Raw genomic sequence first — 22,674 nt, 5'->3', positions numbered from 1 at the left:
TCTTCGAAGGGGACAAAAGGACACACAGGCCGTAGGAATAGAAAGAAAAGGGAGCTCAATAACAGCAGAGCGAGATCCGTAAAAACGAATGCATTAAAGTTCGATGTGCGCGAGAGTCGAAGCCCAGCCAGTCTCCAGCAGCGTCGGTGTAGCTTGTAAAAATTTAACCCTGTTCTGTTTATGGGAATTTTGCGAGAGTGGGATCAGGAAAGGTCAGAGGCTGCATTAAGCATTCATTGGATGGCGTGTGTGCAAAAATGCGGAGACAAGCGTACACAACCCCGTCAGCCGGGGACAAAGATAGCGTGGGCTATTAATGGTCCATACGAAAAGAGCAGATGTGTCGGGTATTTGTATGAGATACGAGTTACGAAATAATAGTGTGTAGTGAGTACAAACGTAAATTAACGATGGAAGCCACTTTTCTGATTTCTGGAAAGGAAAAAAAAAGATTATGTGAGACCCCAAAATAATATTAATTGTATGGTTTTTTTTGTACTTGCTTTCTCTTTTTTAGTACAAAACCTTGTATATTATAATTAGATGTCTGATTATTATCAGTATGTGTGTTGATTTGTGTAACAAATCGTTTTCAATCCCCTACAACTTTTTGCATAATCAATAAATTGTTCTGACATTTTTCTAACAAAACTCGTATGTTTCTATATTAATTTTTTTTTTTCTTTTAACCACTGCAATATTTTTTATTAGCAGCACACTTGATGCTATTTTGTGATAACTTATTTAGTGCAATTCTTGAACGGTAATATTAATTGTTAAAATTAGCACAATCATTATAATTTTATGCTGGAAAGAATCGAAAAAATTTTGATAATCTGACAATGACTTCAAATTTAACGAAATAATTTCTTGAACAAAAAAATGATTTTTTTTTAAGAAATCAAAACTCACCATTATTTTGCTAGCTGTTTGTATGCGGGCCACGTACTTTTAATGAACTTTAGAATGTTTTTGTATGTCACAACATGATGGAAACCACGATACTGAAGTCAAATGCACTTCTGTTTCAAAATAATTGATGTATATTAAATGACATCATACTCCAAACAGTCATAAATAAAAGCTAAATTGAAGCCCGGAATGTTGTAAAAACTTTTTTATGATTTAAAGTTTCCGTTCAAAAGTTGATCGGGTTGGAAGTCAAGTGTGGAAATCAGAGTAAAAGGTGCATTTCAACATGTATATATTTTTCGATTTCCGTTCGACAGATGCAGAATTTTTTTTAATTTTTATTTCGTTTAAACTTTTATTTTTCGTTAAAACGTAATGTCTTCGAACGATGTTAAGGTAATGGTGTTGAAAGTTCATTTAATACATTTTGACAGTTAATCATAATTTCAGAAGAAAAATGTTTATTAAAACCTAGGATTTTATTTTGTTTTAAAGTTTGTGCATTAAAAAATATATCCTCAAAGTTTATCCAGATACTAGATCTACGAGCCGCTGGTGAAAAGTTTTTCGTGTTGATTGGTAGTTTTTCAGTGTCCTTTCACTCATAGTATTTGTAACAAATTGTTAATTGCTCGTATATTTTTTTTCCTAATAATAAATCATTCTAAAATTAATCATTCTTTTGTTTTAATCCATCGAAGATTAATTTTTTTTTTCATCTTTATTCAAAGTGACAGGAGAGATAATTCATTTTTCCTGATTAAATTAATGTTTTTGAATTTTTTGTACATCATTTAATATTTTATTTCATGTCGTTGAAGCATCTGTTTTTAAATCCTTAATAATTTATTATTCCTAAATCCAAATGTCTGAAACAACATGTATGTAAAGAACTGACTAAAATTAAGAAATAATTACGTAGAAATTCAAGTTTTTTTACAAAGTCTCTATAACCAACTCAGAAAATTTTTTCGGACTTAAAAATGTATCATTTAGCTTTTGGATGAAAGCAACTTGGTTTCTATTGTAATTAAAATTTTTCACACCAGAGGGTAGAAAAATAAGAGAAAAACGTAGAGTGCTTTTTGTTTTTATTTTCTTCGTCTTTAACGGTGCAAAGAGCAGCAGCGAAAGAATTTAAGCTCTTTTCCCCCTTTTATGTGTTTACACCCGCGCTCCTTTTCAACTCCGACAAAATGAATATTTACGGTTTTCTTTGTTCTCGTGCATAATAAATGATAACCATCATACAAACCTTTTCTTTGTTATTTAAGGTAAAGAAATAGTTTGCGAGAATAAGTGCTGGACAAAATTCGGCTATGGAATGAGCGTTCAAAGTATGAGGGATCCAAGGTATTATCAAATTATTCAATATATTCCAGACTTTTTACATAAAACGATGCTTTTATTTAATTACAAATTTTTGTATTAAATATTTCATACAATTTAATATTTTACATGTGTGTATTTTTATCTTTTTAAAATATTACTGGTACAGAGAATAAGGATATAACATATTATTTACACAATAAACGTATGACTGGAAATATCAATATTTGAAAAAGTCGCTTTTATCATACGAAACATATATATATATATATAAATGTGGATGCACACATTTACGCGTAACTCGTGTAAAACAGTTTAATTTTTGAAAAGGTAATGTACAGTGAAGACTTTGCACAATCGACAACCCCTTGACCTGTTTTCGCGTGTACGCAGTGAAATAAAAAAAAACACGCGATTACATCCGTTTGATGTAAACTTTTTCATCCTCGCTTTTTCACGTCTTTTCGAATAAGAGCGTACTTACCATCGCAATTTTCGAAAAAGAGAGAAAATACCCGGTGCAATGATTATTCCGTTATAGTCCGAAAAAAATGCTCGAAACGAGGCCATTAGTTTATGAATCCAAACACAATTTTGCGGTATTATTTGCTTCTGAGGCACTATAAAACCAAAGTACTCGAAAGTTTGTCAATACGGCATTTATATACGTATATAATGGAGCCGCGAACGTGCTCGAACATCTTGGAAGTTTCATTGGTCTCCCCGAACTCGACGTCCATTCCGAAGGAAGACGCACACGTACACACAATAGACAAGAGAGCAAGAAAACGTGATGCCACAAGAACACAAGAAGAAGAAGAGAGAAAAAAAAAAAAAAAAAAAAGAAGAGGGTCAGAAGAAAAACGTCGCGTATACATGTCGCCTTTTAAAGCCCGTCGTCCGAGTCGTAAAAGCGCTCGTACTGAAATTGCCGCTGGGGCTGCAGCCCCGGCTTCTCGAAAGAGCAGTACTCCCCGTTGCCGCGCGCCTCCGCCAGGGGCTGGTGCTTTCGACGCTCGAGCGCCAGGTACACCAGGAGAGGACAGTAGGCCACGTTGGCCAGTCCGGCGACTCGCATCACCCACGCAAAGCCCACACTCTTCACCAACTCGCCGCTCGCTATCGGGCCTGAAACACGAACGTGTATGTAATATATACATTATTTTAGACAACTATTACCTCGTTGTTCTTACGCGATAACGACTCCTAGTCCCGTACGCAACGCGTACATTGTCAATCTAAATGTGCACCAGTCGAAACCAATGTACATGTGTGCAAATCAACCCCATTGGCAATACGCATCACACTCGCACCGGATCAATAAAAAAATAAAAAAATAAAAGCCGATGAAACTCGATTTGCGTATGGATGCGCGTTTCGGATCGATACATCTGATCCGTCAATCGCATTTCACAACAAACCTGTCCAAAGCCATTGCACGTGTATTTAGGTATCATGTGTAATAGTGTATACTTTACCCAGAGAGTAGGCGAAGCTGACCGCGATCTGTTGAATCGAGTAGACGGGCCCGTAGCCGCCGGTCTGGTCGACCAGGGAGGCGAGCAGCGGCACGAGGGCAGCGTCGGCCACCCCAATGCCCAATCCGAGGCCAAAGTGCGGAATCGTCAACTCCAAGATGCTGTCGGCCTCCGGTATCGCGAGGGCGCTCAGCCCGACCATCAGCATTGCCACGACGGCGGTCTTACACCGCCCGTACCTGTAGGCCACCATACCGAAGAAGTTTGTTCCTATGAGGTAGCCCACGCTGTCCGGCAGGAACACGGTGCCCAGCTGCCACTTCTACCGGGGTGGCGGGGGAAAGGGGGACACACACGAGAAACAGATACATCACTTTTTCTTTTTCTCACCAATGTCACGTAGGTGTACCTTTGGCTTGACGTGCGTGCGCAGCCAGATGGGCAGGCACGGCTCGAGGATGGCCATGGGCGTTGTCGAGAACCAAATGGCCCCAGCCACCACCAGTATGTGGGTGTCGAACAGCAGGTGCGCCCAATTCGGCTGTTCCTCGGTTTTCTGCAACAGAGCCCACCTTTATTATACACGCCCCAACAGAGGGAGGACGGAATGTGATGGTTTCCTTACCCGCGGCGTCGGCCGGAAGTCCAAGAGGAGCAGCTGGAGTCCTGGAAAAATCAAAGTCAAGTATAAATATAATATGTTATGCGCGGTGAGTCTCGATGGTGGGCGAACGAACCTATGAGAAGGACGACGAGCCCGGCGACGAGGAGAAAGGGGGCCGTCTTGCCCTCGAGGTCGTAGAGGACCGCGCCCATGGGGTAGCCCAGGAGGACGCCCACGGCTATGCTGCCGAGGACGAAGCCCATGACTTTGGAGCGCTTGTCCTCCTCCGGATACTGGTAGGCCACCAGCGACATCCCCGAGACCCCGATGCAAGCCGAGGACACGCCCTGGATGCTCCGCGCCAAGAAGAGCACCTCGAACGTCCGACCGAACGAAAATACTATGGCCATATTAATTTTTCTGCCTATACCCCCGACTTTTGGAAGAGTGCGACATAAAGTACACCAGGTTGCAGGGAATTAAGAAAAAATAAATGAAAATAAAACAATACATCGATCATGCGCTGCACAGAGATTGATGATTCAGGAGATAAAACACACCATTACTCATGTATAGTGGGCAAAGTACAAGGTAATCCGAGCATTTGGACAAAGGGAGGGGATAACATTGAAAATTGCATGAGCCAAAAGGGGGAAGCAATAATAGAGAAAACAGGTGGCTTACGCAGCGCGGCCAACAGAAGGGCGAAATTGCCGAGGAGGAGGGGTTTGGCGTAGCCAAAAGTCCCCGTGAGGGTTCCCACCGCGGGGTTCAAAACCAGCTGCACGAAGGCCTTGGAGCTGAGCAACACCCCGACCCGGCCGTTCTCGTCCTCCTCGCTGCCGCTCGAATTGCCCTCGAGGGTGTACAGGTAGTCCGGTATTATCGGCACTAAAACACAACAACCCACGCATTAACTTTCCTCCCCCTTTTCCCTCAACTTTTATTCCCTCGATCGGAAAAACCTCGTGAAACTTGCTCCATACTGTCTGTGTGTAGACTCGAGTTTTCAAGTACTGCATACAGGGGATGATGGGAAAAAACCTCCGTTTTCTCCCGCGTAATTATCATCCTCACTGGAAAGTCGTTTCCAAGGGGCTCATAAAGTGCACGACGACAAAGTTCCAAAGTACGAAAACACCCCGCGGCTCCAAGTTTTCCCCCCACGGATTTTTCAAATCCACCCCCCTGTTTGACGAGTAACGAAACCACTTTACCCTCGAATCGCGGATTTCCCGCGGTTCACCCACACTCTTGGTCGTATCGAAAGAAGCGCACCGCAAAGAAAACAGTCGAAGTAACACAGTAAGTATTTACTTGCAACCGAGCAGCTGTTGGCCGAGTCCTTGCCAGGATAAAATATAATAGGAGAGAAGACTTACCGACGACGGTGAGTAGAATATTGTCGAGCAGGAGGCTCAGGTAGACCGTGGTCACCAGCAGGAGCCTCGAGTTTTTCCCCTCGGTCCTGCACATGTTTGGTTCTTCCATCCTCTACTAGGCCGGGGCCACCACGACGACGATGGAACCCCGAAACAGCGTCATTTGGAAGGACACCCGCGTGAGAATCGCAACGCCGCGGGCATCCCGCACAGAATCCTCGGCAATCGGTTGGTCGGGCTCGCTTTATAGAGAACCTACAGGCGGGGCACAGGGCGCACGCGCGGTTTTCACGGCTGCCTGCACTTTTCGATTTCTTCCCGATCCGTCGCGCGGCGGGGCTGGCTTTATCTACCCCCGGCAGACTTATTCTCGCGTTAGCCGGCTCTTTGGCCGACCTCATGGGGTGGAAGTAATTTTCAGCCACTTTTCATCACCACCCAGAGACATAAGCTCGGAGGATACGTGTGCAGGGTTGGGGCGATTTTTAATGCCGGAGCTCGGGGTGTACGCGCGTGGTCGGTGATCAAGGTTTCCCGTGGGCAAAGGATATATACTCGGGGAATCCATTACCGCGTCCCGAGATTGACGCACCTGCGACCCAATGGAGTTTCCGCGGGTCTTCGCCCACCGCTTGTCCTCGTTCTTTTCTTTTTTGCTCACCTCCGCTCGACGCTCCTGCTTCCCGGTCGATACTCGATGCATTTGATTTCCTGCTAATCATCATTGCCGCGAGGAAAAAGCCCCCGTGAAGAGGACCATTCGTCGTTGGGTTTGTCGCGCGGTATACCAGTTGATTTTTTTTTTTTTTTTTAGGTAAATTGTACTTTCATTGATTCGTCATTCGTGGCAGTATACATCGTTTTTATTTATCCAAAGTGTCATACATGTATGTTATAGGTGAAATTTGGGATTTTATTTTTCGGGTATGTACAATATTTACACTAAAAATATATGTTTTGCTTCCATTAGCTTACATACTATATGTATGTATTTAAGAACTTTGGTCCGTCAAACATTAAGTTTTTAAGTTCAATGAGATTTTCATTACAAAATTTTCCAAGATGCGCACTTACTATTTAACGGTTATACATTTTTACTACACCGTATCATGTTTAAACTATTTTAAAATTCTGTTGGGTTTTACATGTCTTTTTTTTTCTTGATTTTTATTTTTGCACGAAAAGTTTGTATTTCATAAACAAGTGTAACGTCTAAGAGATCGAAGAAAAAAAAGGAAAAGACAGTACCATATCCACTCGTTCGAAGCACAAGATACGTATAACTTTAAATACAAGCAATTGTTGGCATCACGTGTTTTAACAATAATATAATCATACAATATACGAGATAAAAAATCAAGGTGATTAACTGTAATTAACATATAACGTACATATTAAGAGTCAAATGGTAATGTCAACAGTATCACGTAGGTAAACATCAAATTTATCTAAAGTTATGCTACATACTTGATCGTTTTCCTCAATATGACACTATCCAAAGATGCAAGATTTTTAAAGATCCATCTCAAAGGACCCTGAGATTGAACAAAGGGTATCAAGAAAATGCTCAGAAATAAAATTTTGCTTTCCCAACACGCCTCGTTCTCCATTCCAAGATACAACAAAAACACATTTTTGGAGGCACAACTTTAACAACAATAACAACAGTAACAACAACAACAACAACAACATCAACAAGGTCAAAGGAAAAACAAAGAGTATTGAATGGCCCAGAGGTCGTTGTTAGAAGCGAGTGATGCGCACGGGGTGCTCGTTCTCCTGCTCCTCCCTGATGCTGGGGGTGAGCCTTGGGCTGCTGGTGATCTCGCGACTGGGGTACGGCTCATTGTGGCCCCGCGGAGTCGGGGACCGCCGATCCTCCACGTGGACCTCGGTCTCGACGGAGAAACTTTGGCCGGCGGAAGGACGACCGGCGCGCTTGTCTCTGGCTCGGCTCTTCCTGATCGCGTAGCGGGCCTCTGGCGCAGGCAACGCCGCTGTACTCGTCGCCCCCGAAATCGACCCGCTTTTCCGCGTAGATCGCTGCGCTTCGCTAACCTTGGACAAACGTATCGGATCAATCGGGGCCATTTTTCGGGATTTTTTTACTATTTAGCCTGTATCGGGGCTTGATTATAATCTTCCCCAATGTGCACAAGAGAGGTGAGATAGAGCTATATATATTATCAGGACACAATATGGATATAAAGTGTGTGTGTGTGTGTGTGTGTGTGTGTGTGTGTGTGTGTGTGGAAGGCTACGTGCACACGTGAATCAGATACGTATCTTTTTTTTCCTACACACATAGCTTCTTTGACCCTCGTCAAAGTACATTGAACGATGGTGCGTTCGATGTGTATGTACAACTAGTGTAATTTTTGTAAGGGAAAACATTTTGTAAGGGAAAACAAGGTAAATGCTCATTCCTGTCGATAGGAGCTTGAACTCACGTCCGAGTCCTCGATGTTGAGTCGCGGAATGACGTAGGGAGCCACCTCGAGCTCCCTCATCTCGGGCCGGTAGCCGTAGTTGTTGTATCCGGGCGTGCGCCTGGGCTCTGGGCTGCGGCGTCTTAGGGAAAACCTCGAGGCCAGTCGGTGGCCCAGGCTTGGGCTGGTGCTGCCATAATAGTTGGCCAACGACGGCACGGGTTGGGGTTGCTGGGCCAGACTTGCCGGACCCGCGCTGCTCACGTAGTCGTAGAACGGCTGGCGCGACTGCATGTCCAGAGCCTAAAATGGAAAGCTCTCTGGATTTTTTTTTCCATACGGACAGTGGGAAAATTCCTTTTTTTTTTAAATTCTTTCGTTATAACAGCTCGGAACTTTTTTTTATAACCGGTTCTTACAGAAGTCATGAAATTACCAGTTTACACTTTTCTTATACTTAGTTAAATCAAAGTTATAGAGTGGAGGTAAATGACGGAGATGATGCCTCAAGTTATATATTGGGGATTCCCGTTTTCACGAGAAAATTATATCTTGAAAACTAAATGTAACGTATACTGGAAATTCCAAAGAAAAAAAAAACAAAAAAACAAGGGGTCTCTTTTATTTGTAACCACTGTTTTGTAACGATATTTTTAATGAATCCGTTAATCATCGGGTATGAGGGTATTTTGTACCCCTAGCGCTAAAAATAAACGTCTCCCTCGAGCTGCGAGTTCGAGCGGGTAACTTTTTATCCGTCTTTTAATTGGACGAATACGAGGTAAAGGGAAAAAAGCGCAAAGAGCGAGTTTACCACGTAACTGCCATTTAGGTTGTAATTATGACCCAGACCCGCAGAAATTGTGTAGTGGACGACGAACGCGGGCACGTGCACCCATATATACGTATGTTCAGGTACACGCAGAGTTGGAGGGAGGAAAAACCAAACCAAAATTGAAGGATTAACGTTGAATGGGAACAACCAACCTGTCTGGCTGTATTATTGACCCTAGGATCGGGTCCAAGATCCGTGGGCTCGAACGTAGCCATGATGTCCTTGCCTCGGGTAAAGTGCTCGCACATAAAGTAAGTGCGCGGCACGAGTATGCCGAGGATTATGAGATAGGCCGTGCCGAGGATCCCGTAGCAGACTATCAGGTCGCGATTATCCGCGGACATGAGGAGAAAGCAAGTTAGCCAGACGGCCCAGCAGATGAGCAGCCCGATCGCCGTCCCGAAGAAACATATGCCCTCGTGGTAGTTGCGCTGTATCTGCGAGATGAAACAGCACGTGCAGAACAACACGGTGAGCAGGAAAATGTCGTAACCTTCATTAAAAAAAAAAAAAATTTAATGGGGTAAATCATGTATATTTTTTGGTATCAATTGTTTCAACTATTTTTATTTTGTATCGATAAAAAACTATTGTTTACGTAGGAAACTATTGCGTTTTTAGGTATACTTGTATACGTCTTATTTTTATCTTGCAATTACTACTGGGGCGAATGAAAAATGTCGTAAATACGTAGTTTCATCAATGAAATAACGTTTATGATAAATGACGGATTTATATCTGCTACCGTTTAAAGTGGCAAAAAAACTGGCCTAGCTCCGAAGCCTTTGAAGCATTGACTTACACCTCAAGGTGTTCACTCCGAATCATGTTCTGATTTGTGCTTTGCTTTGTTTGCGCATGTTGTTGATGAATATTTTATTTGCGCGTTTAAATATAAAAATATCTAGGGAAATGCTTTTTGGCACGACTATACGTCACACGAGTACCTTATATTTTTGCAAGAGTAAAAAAAAGGTATGTCGAACAGTAATCGTATATCTCTACGGTGATGATGAAATTAACATTTTTCAGATGTGCATACTTTTGAATACAGTAAACTAAAAAGGGTATACTTACTGAGTAAGCCGATGTACCCAACGTCCCTCATGATTTTCTCGGATCCGGTGTGGTTGAGCGCGAAAAAGGTGGAGGACAGGGCGACCTCGACATTGGCCATGAAGAACAACATGAGGGCCTGCAAGTAGCCATTGATGTGCTGGGACGAGAAGACCCCCTTAGTGGAAAAGGCGAGGAACAAGGCTCGTGTCAGCATGACGGAGAAGGCCAGGCCGAAGGCGAGACTGGACACGAATATTTTCCTAGAGTTGAGGTACTCGGCCCCAATGGCCCTGTCCTCGAGGCAAAATGGCACGACGCTGCTCAGCATCAGCATCGTCGCCAGGATCAGGCAGACGGTGAGCGCCGGGTTCCCGTCCAATATGTCCTCGACGAAGTACCGGTAGACGATGAACGCGAGGACCCCGCAGCAGGCGAGGACACCGCAACACGCGATGGTCAAGAAAATCGGCACCATCACGCTCGGCTTGAACGTGCCGATCTCTTCCTCATCCTCCTTTTTATTTTCACCGCTCCCGTCTGGCTTTTCCACCTCCTGCACCAGGAAGTTGACGCACTTTTGGCAATTCTTTGCGAGCTTCTTCACGCAGAGCCGCGGCTGCTTGGGGACCTCCTTCTCGGCGACCACGCGGTAGCGCGCACTCGTCGCGTCTATCTTGTACGCCACCTGCTCTGTCAGCACTCCGTCGATCTTGCGGGACACGATGTACCTGAGCAACATTGTTTTTTTTTTTTTTTTCACATCAATTTCAGGATCGTGTAAATGCATCGAAGTTCGTGTAAAAGTAATGCTTCGAAGAATGACGGGGAATCTTTGATTGCATGCACAGTTACGTATACGCAATCGACTCTTGGACTTTTGTTTAGCAGATATTGTGTGCTGTCGTGAACTTTATCGTGTGTACTTGGGGAATCGACGCAAAACTTGGACGAAAAAGAAAAAAACGGGGGAGTGAAAGTAGTCTGTAATAGGTTGGGCCTTTATCTTTTAAATAACGTTATATACCTCCCAGAGCCATTTTACTGAACGGGTGAATGTATCGAGTACCTGGTGGAGTGGGACTTGGCAGGTATGTGGAGCGCCTCGTAGAGCTCGGCGTTGCTGATGGACCGGTCCTCCTGGGCCTCGAAGCGCGGCAGGGCGCACGAGCTCGAGCCGAGCGGGCAGCTCTTGATCTGCAGGTCGAGCAGCGACTTGGCTATCTCGACTATGGCCTTGCCGATGCTGAGCAGGTGGGGCGAGTGGGTTATCGTACCTACCGGCACCGACGATATGTCCGTTGTGTCCAGGTCCTGGCTCAAATCCACCAACATCTGCTCGGGCTTTATCACGTACGAGCCCTCCGGCAGCAAATCTGTTTTTTTTTTTTTTACTCATGGTATCAATTGTGTACTTTCTCTCGATGTTACTTTGGTTACGGCAGTGGACACCTACCGTCGACGTAAGAATTGTCGAGGGGCAGCACGAGCCAGGCGACCTTCTCGCCCTCGTCGCCGTAGCTCTCCTGATCGTCCAGCCAGGTGGTGACCTGTTCGTGCTCGCCCACGGCAACTATCAGCCTGAACATGGGGGCCACAGGTTTTTATCATTGCCACTTGTGCCCCCTCGACTTGGTTGCGGGGCCCACTTGTGCGCGATACTCACCTCTCGGTGCCGTTGGTGGGTGCCCCGCCGGGCTCGAGCTCCTTGTCGCTACGGACGCAAATGCCGGCCTCCTTCGTGACGTTGAGCACGCGGTCGAGGATGGGCCGGGAGCCCGTGAGCAGAAGGTCGACGCTGGTCACCCACGTGCCGAGAAAGTCCACGAGGACGTCAACGAGGGGCTGGCTGAGGTTCGGGTTGGCGTACGTGTGCACGGGTATTATGTCGAGGCTGCGCAGGGGCTCCAGGACCTCGGCGAAACGCTGGGGCGCGAGGATCCCGAGGTCGTAGTGCGCCGAGCTACGGTTTTACTTTATTGATCGATCCACCGTATGACATTTATTATGTTAAGGTGATTAAAGTCCATACCAGTCCATCTCCACGGCCGAGATGAGGGCTTGCTTGTACACGGCCACCCGGTCGTTGCAAGTGTCGTACAGTCGGAGGCCTGTAAAGTCGTGGTGATGATTCGAGGGTAAGTTATACGTTGGACACTTTTTACCCCGTTTTTCCTTACCTATCGTGATTCCGGGCACGAACTCCATTTTGTTCAAACTTTGGGCCGCGAATAGTGCCGTCGCCACTTCCTGGATGCTCTTCGGGGACGAGATGTTGCAGTCGGGTCCGTAATCCGTGTCTATGAAAACTAAATTACACCCCAAGTTACGTCAAACTTTCATGAGAGAATTCTTTTTATTTTTTTTTTTTTTCTCTCATTTTTTAGTTTTTTACCCCCGCTTGAACGGAAAAAGTTGGGCTTTCGAAAATATACATTCCGTAGGGCCAAACGAAAAATCAAATACAGACAATGACAGTGTAGTGCAGTAATGACAAATGTTATTGAAACAAACCCACTTAGATCGGCCTCGTTAGTAACGATTTCCTATACGGATTCTCTACGTATTGCTCACTCGAATGAAATTAATTTGAAAAAAATAAAATGAAATAAAAATAAAAATGCCAATACAGTTGAACTATGGTTATAAAACAAAAACACATGAGATCAATGACGCACTCACCAGAGAGAACGGCGTCCCCCGAAGTCTCGATGACCGTGTGGTTCTTCATGCAAACCAAGTCCTCGATGGCGAGCACACCGCCGAGGACCGCCAGGAGCGCCCACAGCCTCATGTCTCCCCCCCGTTCGTGAAAATTCGAGGTGAACTCGCGGGCCGGACGAAGCGAACGATCGTGGGAGCCGCGCGTGTGTTTAGTCGATATCCAGGAAGAAGCTTGCCCTACGCCGCTGGCTCTCCTCCACCTCTAATCATCGCTACGGCGAGCGCGTCAGGCCGAATGATTCTCCACGGCTAACTCGCTGCATAATCTCCTCTCGATGTTCCATCACCTCGAAACACCCGCGACCACATACCATCGGATTCACCATGAGATATAACCGCTCGAAGATACGGGAAATTGGGAGCGTGGCCTACATCGGGTGGGGAGAAAGAAGAAGAAGAAAATTTCCTTTTTGCGAGGGACACACGAGGTGGATGACGGCCGACTGCATTAGCGACGGCCGCGCGGAAGCCGTACAGGCCGACGCTGGCCTACCTTCTTCTTTCCAACTTAAACGAATTACCCTCCCGCGAGTCACGTTAATTGTGTACGATATACGAGGAGACTCTGTGCACGCTCGCGTAATTGACAGGTGGAGCATGTGTGTACCCCCTTTACACCCCTCCTCTCGGCTGCACAGCTTTTCACTCGCGGTACAAAGGTGCTCGAAACAGACGGAATCACTTGAGATTTTGCCCACCTCCACCCCCTTTTTTTTTTTTTTTTTTTTTTTTAAATAAAACGTATACGTAGGTTATTAAATTGTTTTTTAATATGTGCGCTGATAATACGACGTATACCTTTCAAACAAAATGCATGGAGATGATAAATATGAAATCGGGATTTGCTTTTGAGTTAAATTCAAGCAGGTGTGTACAATTTCACTGCAATTACAATTTTATTTCAACATCTTGGAAAGTCTTAAAATCAAAGACCAATGGAAGTGGCGTTCGATCAGGTATTTACAAAACAAGCACAAATTATGTGCAACAGCCGAACCGTATGTGGCCATTAGTGGACGTCGAGGGCGGCACAAAGTGACCATCACCGTTCGGGCCTCCCTAATGGTATTCATTCCTTATAGGCATGTGTATGCCCTCGCGTGTGCGCGCCAGATAGGAGGAGGAGGCATTGCCGTCAGGGCCTGCCCATGACGCAGCCGTGGACTTTGGCAAATGTTTCGGTGTAAAGTAGTTTGCACGTGGCGGCGTTGTTGTCAAACGACATCTCTCCCACCTTGAGCTCCGGGTTCACGGCGACCTACGGAGTGACCAGAATTCACGTTAAATTAACGGCCATGAACCTCGACACCACCACGACCCCCACTTGCACAGTCTGACATTTTGTGTTATTACATGAATTACGAAATTTACACGTCAACACAACATACTTTCAATAATATATTAATAAATATACACAAAATTAACGCATGGTATATAGGCCAAAGTATAGGCTTAGAACATTTGTCTCGAATGTAACTTGCAAAAATCCTGTGTAGAATGCTTAATTGCAAACACAATTTTTCTGTCTCAAATTAAATAGCTTTTGAACAGTAAATGTTATTTTAGTTGTTGAAATAATTTTTCAAGCGTTGGCTAAGCACACGCGAATCAAAACAGAAATTTTTGTTCATGAATTCTTATGACTTACAACTATCGCTTATTTTGCGATATCTCTATATCCTTTATGGAGGTGCGAGCGTTTAAAGTTTCGGCTGTTTCTTTAGCCGAAAAATTTCGAGTATTGAGTAAATTGTTAATTTTAATATTCATTTCACATAGATACACTGATTGTACGATAAAGCTGATGTCATCCTCGATACCTATATATACGACACCCCCCCTCACTTTTTCTAATAACGCCTTCCCTATATATTATAAGCTACTGCACTCGTTTTAAAAGCACGCATAGTAGCCGTAGCGCTGAAAGCAACTTGCGAAGGGCTTCGCTTATTAATGGTTCTACGGGCGCGTTAATTGGAGATTGTGCTCGCTACCCCCTGCGTTGGGGCGTCATTGTTCTTGTATACGCGATCCCGAACAAACTTTGATCAACTATTTCCGACGCTTTGTACCCGCTTGCTATATGCCCTGGCGATATTTAACAAAGTCAAGGTATCACTCGCCCCGACGAAATTACCTCATATAACGGATAATACTTGTGGGAGAGCTTATGGTCCGTGTGTCGAACAAACCTTATGCACTACCCTAACGTACGTATATATGTATACGAGCCGAGACAGACTGTCTCCCATTGGGATTACGTAAACGTGAATTAAAGTTGCAGGTGGGTAAGAATAAATAATAATAGTCACCTTGAACGTGTAAGAGCCAGGGGCGAGCTCCGAAATGTCGACCCACTGGCAGTCTATGTTGTACCGGTAAATGTCGCTGCAGTTGACGGATATGCCCTGGTCCCCGTAATTGGCGCACTTGTACCTGCGATGTATAATTGTAAGATCGCCTGATAAAAAAAAAAAAAAAAAAAAAAAGAATGGCTTACCTGGGCTTCAGTCCCGGCAGGCACTGGTTGTCCTCGAGGCAGAAGGAAGCCTTGTGACCCTCGGCCACGCGTTTGCCGCTAGAATCAATTACGTCGAACGTCGCGAACACCTCCATCGAGTGATAGTGCCTGCGACAAAGAGGGAAAAAAAAAAAAAAAAAAAAAAAAAAAAAAATAGGTATTGTACAGCCCGATATCCTACGCAACGACGGCTTACATGTGACACATGTGCCACTCCCAGAGATGCTTGGGCACGGAGGGCCGAAAATCGGCGGTCCCGGCGTTGAGTATCCTCGCGGTGAATCTGAGCAATCTACGGCTCAGCCGGCGCCAGTCGTGTCCGTTCTCGCGCCGCAGCTCGTAAGCCTGCGAGGCCACGCAGTTCTCCTCCATGGCGCACTGCAGCCAGTACAGGGGCCGGTCCTCCAGGTGGGCCGTCCTCTCGAGCTCCCAGTGGTCCAGCACCAGGTCGGCCAGACGCTCCGCGCACGACACCCCTGCCACGTTCTCCCCCGCTCCTATACAATACACACGGTTGGACTTCTTCCGATTCCGTGCGTGCGTGCGTGCGAGCTGTTAAGCGGCTACTCCCCCCCCCCCCCCTACCAAAGAACGGTTTCTTTCTTTTATGAACCCCGTCTGCCGTATACCTTTTCTCGCTCCTATAGGAGCATACATCTTTTCGTGTATCAGACGCCCCGGTGAATCTTTCATGCGCTCCGTCTGCACGCGAAGCGCGGGTCACGACACGCGAGTGTCTCCAACTACGCGCGGTCGACAAACATTCAACGGACGAATCATTCGAGGGTACCTTTTTTTCATGAGGACACGAAGTAACTATATGTAAGGGTGAGTCAGTTTTTTTTTTTATTTTTTTTTTTTTTTGTGACTTTTTTCCGTGGATCGGAGCATTGGTCGTGTATCGCCCAAAGCAAAAAGCGGAGGGAAAAAAAAAAAGCAAGACCTGGGCAACTAAGGACAAGGTCGTGGAGGCACTCGGCTATGTTCCTCTCGTCGCCGTGGCACGTGATCCCGCTGACGGCCATGGGGAGCCTCTCCTCCTCGGACAACCTGGTCTGGTAAGCCTGGCTGGCGTACCCGAGGCCCAGCTGCCGGCACACGACCCCCGCCTCCAGGAGCGACCATCCGTCCCCGCACACGACTCCCCACTCTGTCGGCAAATCCACGCGTAAGTTATTACATGACGCTGACTCGGCCTTCCGAGAGCGGGGCGAAAAGAAGCTTAACAGTTGGCAGTGATGGTACGTGGAAATCGATCGGCCCCGACGTCAGCTTTGAAAGCCAAAGTCGCGCCGTTTATATAAATAGGTAAAATGCATACCCGAGTCCTCGAGTTTGAGCTCGAGGCGTCCCTGGCGAGTGCCGGCAAGCCGAAGGGCGGTCCCCCGCCGGTGGGTGTCTCTGATCTTGCTCTTCCTGCGCTCGGGGGCAATCGTTCTCCCATCGTTCTTCGCCTGGACGCACGTCACCCCGGCTGCCTCGCCGGCTTTGCAGTCCGTCCTGCCCCAGCCGTCGAACCGGCACTTTGCCAGCTGGGCCTCCGAGCCGTCGCACAGTACGTTGTCCATCCAGTAGCGCCCTACGCGGTAGCGATACTTTTGTACTTTTTCTTTTTTTTTTTTTTTTACTCGTCTATACGCGACACTCGAATTGAGTTGGGGTACGATGGGTTTGTACCGAATCACCGTAAAACTCGAACGTGTAATAAAAAATGAGTTGTACTTTGATATGAAATGAAACGCAGGGCAACCTGGGACGATGAGAAAATGTTTGAGTTTATCCGCTGCACATGCAGCTGGCTGGTCCAGACGTTTGGAGCACAACACGAAAGAACGAGAATGAGGGGCGAAGGGAGGGGGAGAGGAGGGCGTGCAATTTAACTTTACTTCTTGCCTGGCCGAAGCGAGCGTTGCCGGTGGCCCGTGCCTGGGTGTCCTCGTAGCCGAGCTGCCTGCAAACGACCCTCGCCTCCAGGTCGTCCCACTCGTCGTCGCATACGTTGCCCCAGCGATTTTTGTGCAGGATTTCCACGTTACCTGACGAAAACACCCACACATCTTGGTTTATTCATTTATCCACATTGTGCTTCCTGTACGAGGGTAACTGCTTGAATGAGATTTGCCGTGCAATATTTTTTCGCTTTCCAAGGGAGCACGTCGAAGAAACTTTGTTTACCGTTACGATGTTTTTGCAACAAGGTTCATCTCTTCAAGTTTGAGTTATCATGTATGTTCGCGCGTGCATGTGTACACGCGATAAATAATTTACCGCGCCCGCAGAACAGAGAGCAGAGCGAAGGATTTATGCGCACCCCCGGCTCTGAATTATTTATTTTTTGCGCGAGCAAAATTACCCAGGTGCTTTCCTCGCAGCATCAGCGTAGAACATCTTTTTTTCATGCGGAGCTGAGCAATCGGAATAACCTTGGCTGCTTTTTCTCGTTTCTTTTTTTTTTTGAAAAATGATAACGGGCCTATGAATTCCGTGATTACCCGGTGATGTACCACTAAACGAAAATTTAACGAGTTAAAAGTCGATAAACGAAAAGCCGAGTCTGCGGGGAGGCATTTGGTTAAAAATCACCCATTCCCCCGCAATATCGGCGAGAGCAGGGGAATTTAATCGCGGAATAATTGATTTTCCGAAATAACCGCGTGCCGAACGTACAGTGTATGTGGGTGTGTAGTGCAGCGAAATCGATTCCGTCAATTAATTGGCAATCCCGCGTGTTCTCTTTCTCGCGCGAGCGTAGAAAACCCAATGCCACTGGGAGCCTGCACGTCATAATCGATTCGAGGAAAAAAAAAACCGAAGCCCCGGTAAGTTCACCGAGTGCAAGGCGATTAAAAATAAAGAGCCGGAGGAACACAGCTGCCCCTCGATTTACAAATGAGCTCAATTAAACCGCGCCAATCTTACGTTCCCATACCTCGGCACGATCATTGTCTCTCCGACCCCCCGTTTTTTTTACAACGATTAATTTTCTGACCCATCGGTATGTCCATATGGCCCCCGTCCGTCCTCTTGAAAACCTGTACACTTTCTTAAATCGAGTCATTGAATTTTCTGATTTTGCAATTTCATGGTAAGTAATGTAGACGCACAACAGGGTGTAAACTTTTCGGATTATCGAGTTACAAAGTTCATTTGGTACGTCTTACTCGAGAAATGGCGCGACACTCGCGATAGGCATGACGAAAGTTTTCCCCGTTGGGATTCGGCTCTTACTCAGTTCCAACTTTTCTTTAAAAACTACTTGAACGTAATTACACAAGTGAAATTAGCGTCGCGGTACAGCATGTACAAAGCTTTTAGGTACTTTTGCATAAACACAATTACGCATTAGTTTCGCCATTAGTGGAGTGTGAGACGATGTACGTGAAAATTGTTGAAGCTCGATGGGACAATGAGTAATACACCCCTTGACCGTATAGATGCCCCTCTGGCCTTGACCAAAAAGCAAGAATTACCAAGGACAAGGGAAGGGGGAGGAGGAGGAGTAGGTCCGAAAATTCGACGAAGGGAAGGAATTATTGACAACGTAGGGGCGACGCTGGCACAAGAAAGGACCGCTATCTATGTAGGTACACCCGCAATGTAGAACAGCGATAGCATAGCACACGTGTTGTACGTGATTGTGTATACAAGTATATTATATAAGCTGCAGCAGCCAGACAATATACATGTATACATATATATACACACGCTTACACCAACGCACGGACGCACAAAGACCGTCGCTGTATACATGGGACGGATCGATCGGTCGGAGCTTACGTAAGAGGGAGACGGAGAAAGAGCTGTATACACATACAATAATATCTACTGCACCAGTTGTATATAATATGTATGTACTCATTATACCGAGGGGCTTTTTCTCGCAGTTCAAAAACTCCCTTTTCCCTGTACTTTTATCTTTTAGCTTCTCTATATAAGCCCAACAGGAGCGAAAAAAATTTCTTTTCGCCCATCCCGATGTTACTTCGCGTATCTTTTATGAGAGATTTTTTTTGTTGTATTTTCTGTATGGGTGGTTGTTTGCGCCCCGAGCCGATCATTGCCTTGGTCTGTGTACGAAGTGGGTACCAAAATAGCCAACGGAGATTATTAGATTGCTACGATTTCGTTAGGCATGGCCGTCGGGAGTATCGATGGTACACACTTACCTACATGACGTGCACCTACTGAGCTATTTCCATATATAAAGGGAGAAAATCAAAGTTTGTATATATAAGGTTTCTTTTCTCTGTACAATTATGATTGATCGAGGTTTTTTCAACTGGTAAAAAATGTTTGCATTATGAAGTTTTTGTTTTTTTGTAAACATTCAAAATTAGTCATTGGTTAAGATAATCAGTCATGTCACAGGATCTCTTCTTTTCGCAATGCGGACTGATTGTTTGGTTAGTGAGAAAAAAGTATGGGGACGCAATAGAGTTGTACAAATTCTGAGCATTTGTTGGATGATTTTACGTAGAAAAGTGTAGGGCACAAAGAAAATTTTGATTCAATGAAACCTGAGTATAATTTTTCATCAAATGACGTTTGCCTGAAAGATCGATTTGTTAAGTTATTGCCAAAAATAATATTGTTTCTTTCCCCTCGGAGCTGAAGGTCAATTTTTCCCTTCTATTAGATCTTTACGAGTGTGAACTGTCAGATTTCAACATGGAATGGAAGCTGCTCAGTCGGATGTAAATTACTGAATTACCGTACGTGAAATCATGATGACGATACAAATACGTACATCAAGTAAATACATTTCGGACCACTCTCGCGTTATAACAGAAATTTCATCCTCATACTACTATTCAATTTTTTGAAGTGGCTACTTTTTTCATTTTTCCATATTAATTGTTACTTGTTTCTGGTAAAATAATAAATTCTAGTTTTGGAGTTAGTGAAGCACGTAAAAAAGGTGTTTTTTTTTTCTTAGCGAATTGAAATCAGTGATTCCATCATTCAATTATCACGGGAAATTACATTTTTCAAACAATTCATGTATTAGTAACTAAGGTGTGCATAACATTGGCTCACGAATTTATTTGAAAAAAAAAAATTGATGTTACTGTGAAGAGTTATATTAACGTATTAGGCAAAGTTTTTAAATGTAAATTGTGTTTTGCATGCAACTGTTCGATAAAAAACAGAGAAAAAAAAAGAGTAATCATACAGCAAAAGCAACCTGTTGTAAATTTAAAGAAACTTGAACAAACTGACTAAAAATACAAATAGAAACGATAAAAAAAAAAGAAAAAAAAAAGTATAGTAGCAAACATGTGTTTCAGACAGCTTAATCCAAGTTAATTATAAGTGTTGTTGTTCTTACTTTTATATTTTACAGTTAAAAATGTAAATCACGTAAGCACATATTTGCACGAGAATTTCGCAACACATTTTCAAAGGTGGAAACAAACGAGCTTATGCTACCCACATATGCGTGTATATATGTATACCCATATTTACATGTAGATGATCTCGTACTTGGCGTAATCGTAGGAAAGTTGCAGCAACTTATTTATCCCCGTAATTTAAGATTATTTTGTATGCAAACGCTTCGCGTGCACGCATATGCGCAAAAGAATTTGCCCCCGAGAAAAGTAGTTTTATACATCGCATATATAACAGCCATGTAATATGTATATTTGTATGTATTTTTACCACTTTATCTATTTATTTGTTTATCTTTTGATTCATTAATCTACTTATTTACTCTCCAAATCGTGCACGATGAGTATTTCTATCGATTGGCTCTCACCCTAAACAAAAGAGAAAGAAAGAAAAAACAATTAAAAAAAAAAAAAAAAAAAAAAAAAAAAAAAAAAAAGTCCGGGGCTAAAGAAACTTGGGAACAAGGTCGCAATAAAAATTGATTAATCGGAATTTCCCGAAAAGTCCAATTGTGCGACAGATGGTAAAAACAAACGGGTGGTACGTGTTTGAGGGTTCGAGTATGGCAAAAACTGGCTCTCGGCCGTGTCGATCGTATTTACCTTCGAAGGTGCCCCTCTTGCCCCCGACGAGTCTCACCGCCCCCTCCTGCTTCTTGAGCCGGCGATAATCCTTCTTGAGGCGCTTTGCGTCGTCGATGCTCGTCTCATCGGTCGACCCGTCAGCCGCGAGGCCCCACTCGCAGGTGCGCGGCAACAGCAGCAACAGCAGCACCGGCAGCAGCATCTGCCCCATATACGTATACGTATTAGATGGTTGAATCACCCCCGCTTGACCAAGTTCATACACCCCCTGGGCAGCCGATATATCATTACGTATCACGCGTGGATCGACCAACTTGTCTTGCACTTTTCGATAATCTACTGCTTTACGATTGATTATTCCATCACGATGACGCGACCTTGACTCACCTTTCAGGAACAGAAAAAAGAGCCGAGACTACACGGGTGGAGCCAAGCACAGGTACTTTCCGTACAGTGATCCCAGGACCAGTACTGTCCAGTCGATCGTCATCGCCGATTCTCGAGTCTACCAACAAGAAGCCAATCAACAAGTCCAGTTGAAGCGCGAAAGGAACGCTGCACCGGCCGGAGCGTTTGCCGCGGAGGTACTGTAGCGCGCGAGCGCCCGAGTATGGCCTTTAATATAAAGACTCCCCGCGATCGGCGAGCGCGTTTTTCCACTGCCGATTTGTCCCTCCCTCTCTCGAGGTGTCCCGCACTCGAGGGATGATGTACTTTTTTTCGCCGTCGTTTCTGCCTTGCCCCTCTTCATCCGCACACTTTGGAGATCAAAGCCGACCGGTGGGGAAGATTGATCGTTCGAGAGGCTGGTTAAAAGAGCGGCGAGATGGTGTGGGAACCGATGTACATTATATACCCGAGGAAAGGTGTTTGAGAGGTGGGGTGTGTGCGACTACAGAGATGCTACGTGAATTTTGTAGGCTTTTTTTTTTCATCGAGTATAGCACAGGCAACGGTTGCGTATTTTTGTCCGTATGAGCTGTACTGCCTGGACGTTAAACGCAATGGAAGTGCCGAATGGACGGTTAGGCAAAACCGTAAGGAGTATATAGAAAAAGTTGCGCGATCGCGCCACCGTGCGCTTTATTTGTGGTGAGCATTAGCGGTCGGATCTACCGTTGCGTAATGAGTATGTGTGTACAGGGTTTTACGTGCTTGAGTATATAGCGCCTATCGACTACTCGAAAGTGCGAGAAGAAAAAATACTTGCGGCGTCAATTTCTTTACTGCGCTCTAGTTTTGCATCACGCGAGTCCGATAGGGGAAAAAAAGCCAATCTGTTTGAGATCGTGAAACTCACGTATTCCACGATCGTAGCTGTAAGTGTTTTTTTTTTTTTTGTGAGCTTGGATATTTTGCGTAATAAATTGCCTTGTCCTATATACGTTTTGACAAAGTCTGCGGTACTAATATTGTCGTTCGATGTTTG

The 22,674-nt window shown here is 45.0% G+C and overlaps 3 protein-coding genes across 4 annotated transcripts; all 3 read right to left on the bottom strand.

Moving 5' to 3' along the window:
• Positions 1–3,127: 3,127 nt before the first annotated feature.
• On the bottom strand, positions 3,128–5,799 carry LOC106638131 (synaptic vesicular amine transporter). Its single transcript, XM_014351183.2, has 7 exons — positions 5,706–5,799; positions 5,008–5,214; positions 4,457–4,723; positions 4,345–4,385; positions 4,129–4,275; positions 3,720–4,041; positions 3,128–3,369 (listed from the first exon to the last, which is right to left on the bottom strand). Exons 1-7 carry the CDS (start codon positions 5,797–5,799, stop codon positions 3,128–3,130), a joined length of 1,320 nt encoding a protein of 439 aa, XP_014206669.2.
• Positions 5,800–6,818: 1,019 nt separating this feature from the next.
• Positions 6,819–13,181, bottom strand: boss (G protein coupled receptor bride of sevenless). 2 transcript variants are annotated; one of them, XM_014351241.3, is made up of 10 exons: positions 12,708–13,181; positions 12,206–12,334; positions 12,058–12,136; positions 11,692–11,988; positions 11,482–11,606; positions 11,095–11,401; positions 10,047–10,756; positions 9,122–9,462; positions 8,156–8,437; positions 6,819–7,763 (listed from the first exon to the last, which is right to left on the bottom strand). In XM_014351241.3, the coding sequence occupies exons 1-10, from the start codon at positions 12,817–12,819 to the stop codon at positions 7,449–7,451; spliced, it is 2,697 nt and encodes an 898-aa protein (XP_014206727.2). In that variant the 5' UTR covers positions 12,820–13,181; the 3' UTR covers positions 6,819–7,448. The 2 variants fall into 2 exon arrangements, with proteins under 2 accessions (XP_014206727.2, XP_014206728.2); XM_014351242.2 differs by having other exon boundaries at positions 7,467–7,758.
• A 703-nt stretch (positions 13,182–13,884) lies between these two features.
• Positions 13,885–21,447, bottom strand: LOC106638133 (Lysyl oxidase-like 2). The gene is made up of 8 exons (XM_014351184.2): positions 21,264–21,447; positions 17,157–17,306; positions 16,592–16,849; positions 16,214–16,420; positions 15,467–15,767; positions 15,250–15,378; positions 15,062–15,185; positions 13,885–14,007 (listed from the first exon to the last, which is right to left on the bottom strand). Exons 1-8 carry the CDS (start codon positions 21,445–21,447, stop codon positions 13,885–13,887), a joined length of 1,476 nt encoding a protein of 491 aa, XP_014206670.2.
• Between the last annotated feature and the right edge of the window lie 1,227 nt (positions 21,448–22,674).

This window comes from Copidosoma floridanum, unplaced genomic scaffold, assembly GCF_036245765.1.
Source record: "Copidosoma floridanum isolate Cflo_tuat_1 unplaced genomic scaffold, Cflo_Japanese_pri ptg000014l, whole genome shotgun sequence".
Classification (NCBI taxonomy): domain Eukaryota; kingdom Metazoa; phylum Arthropoda; class Insecta; order Hymenoptera; family Encyrtidae; genus Copidosoma; species Copidosoma floridanum.
Note: the sequence above shows the minus strand (reverse complement) of the source record. Positions and strands in the feature narration are given on the sequence as shown.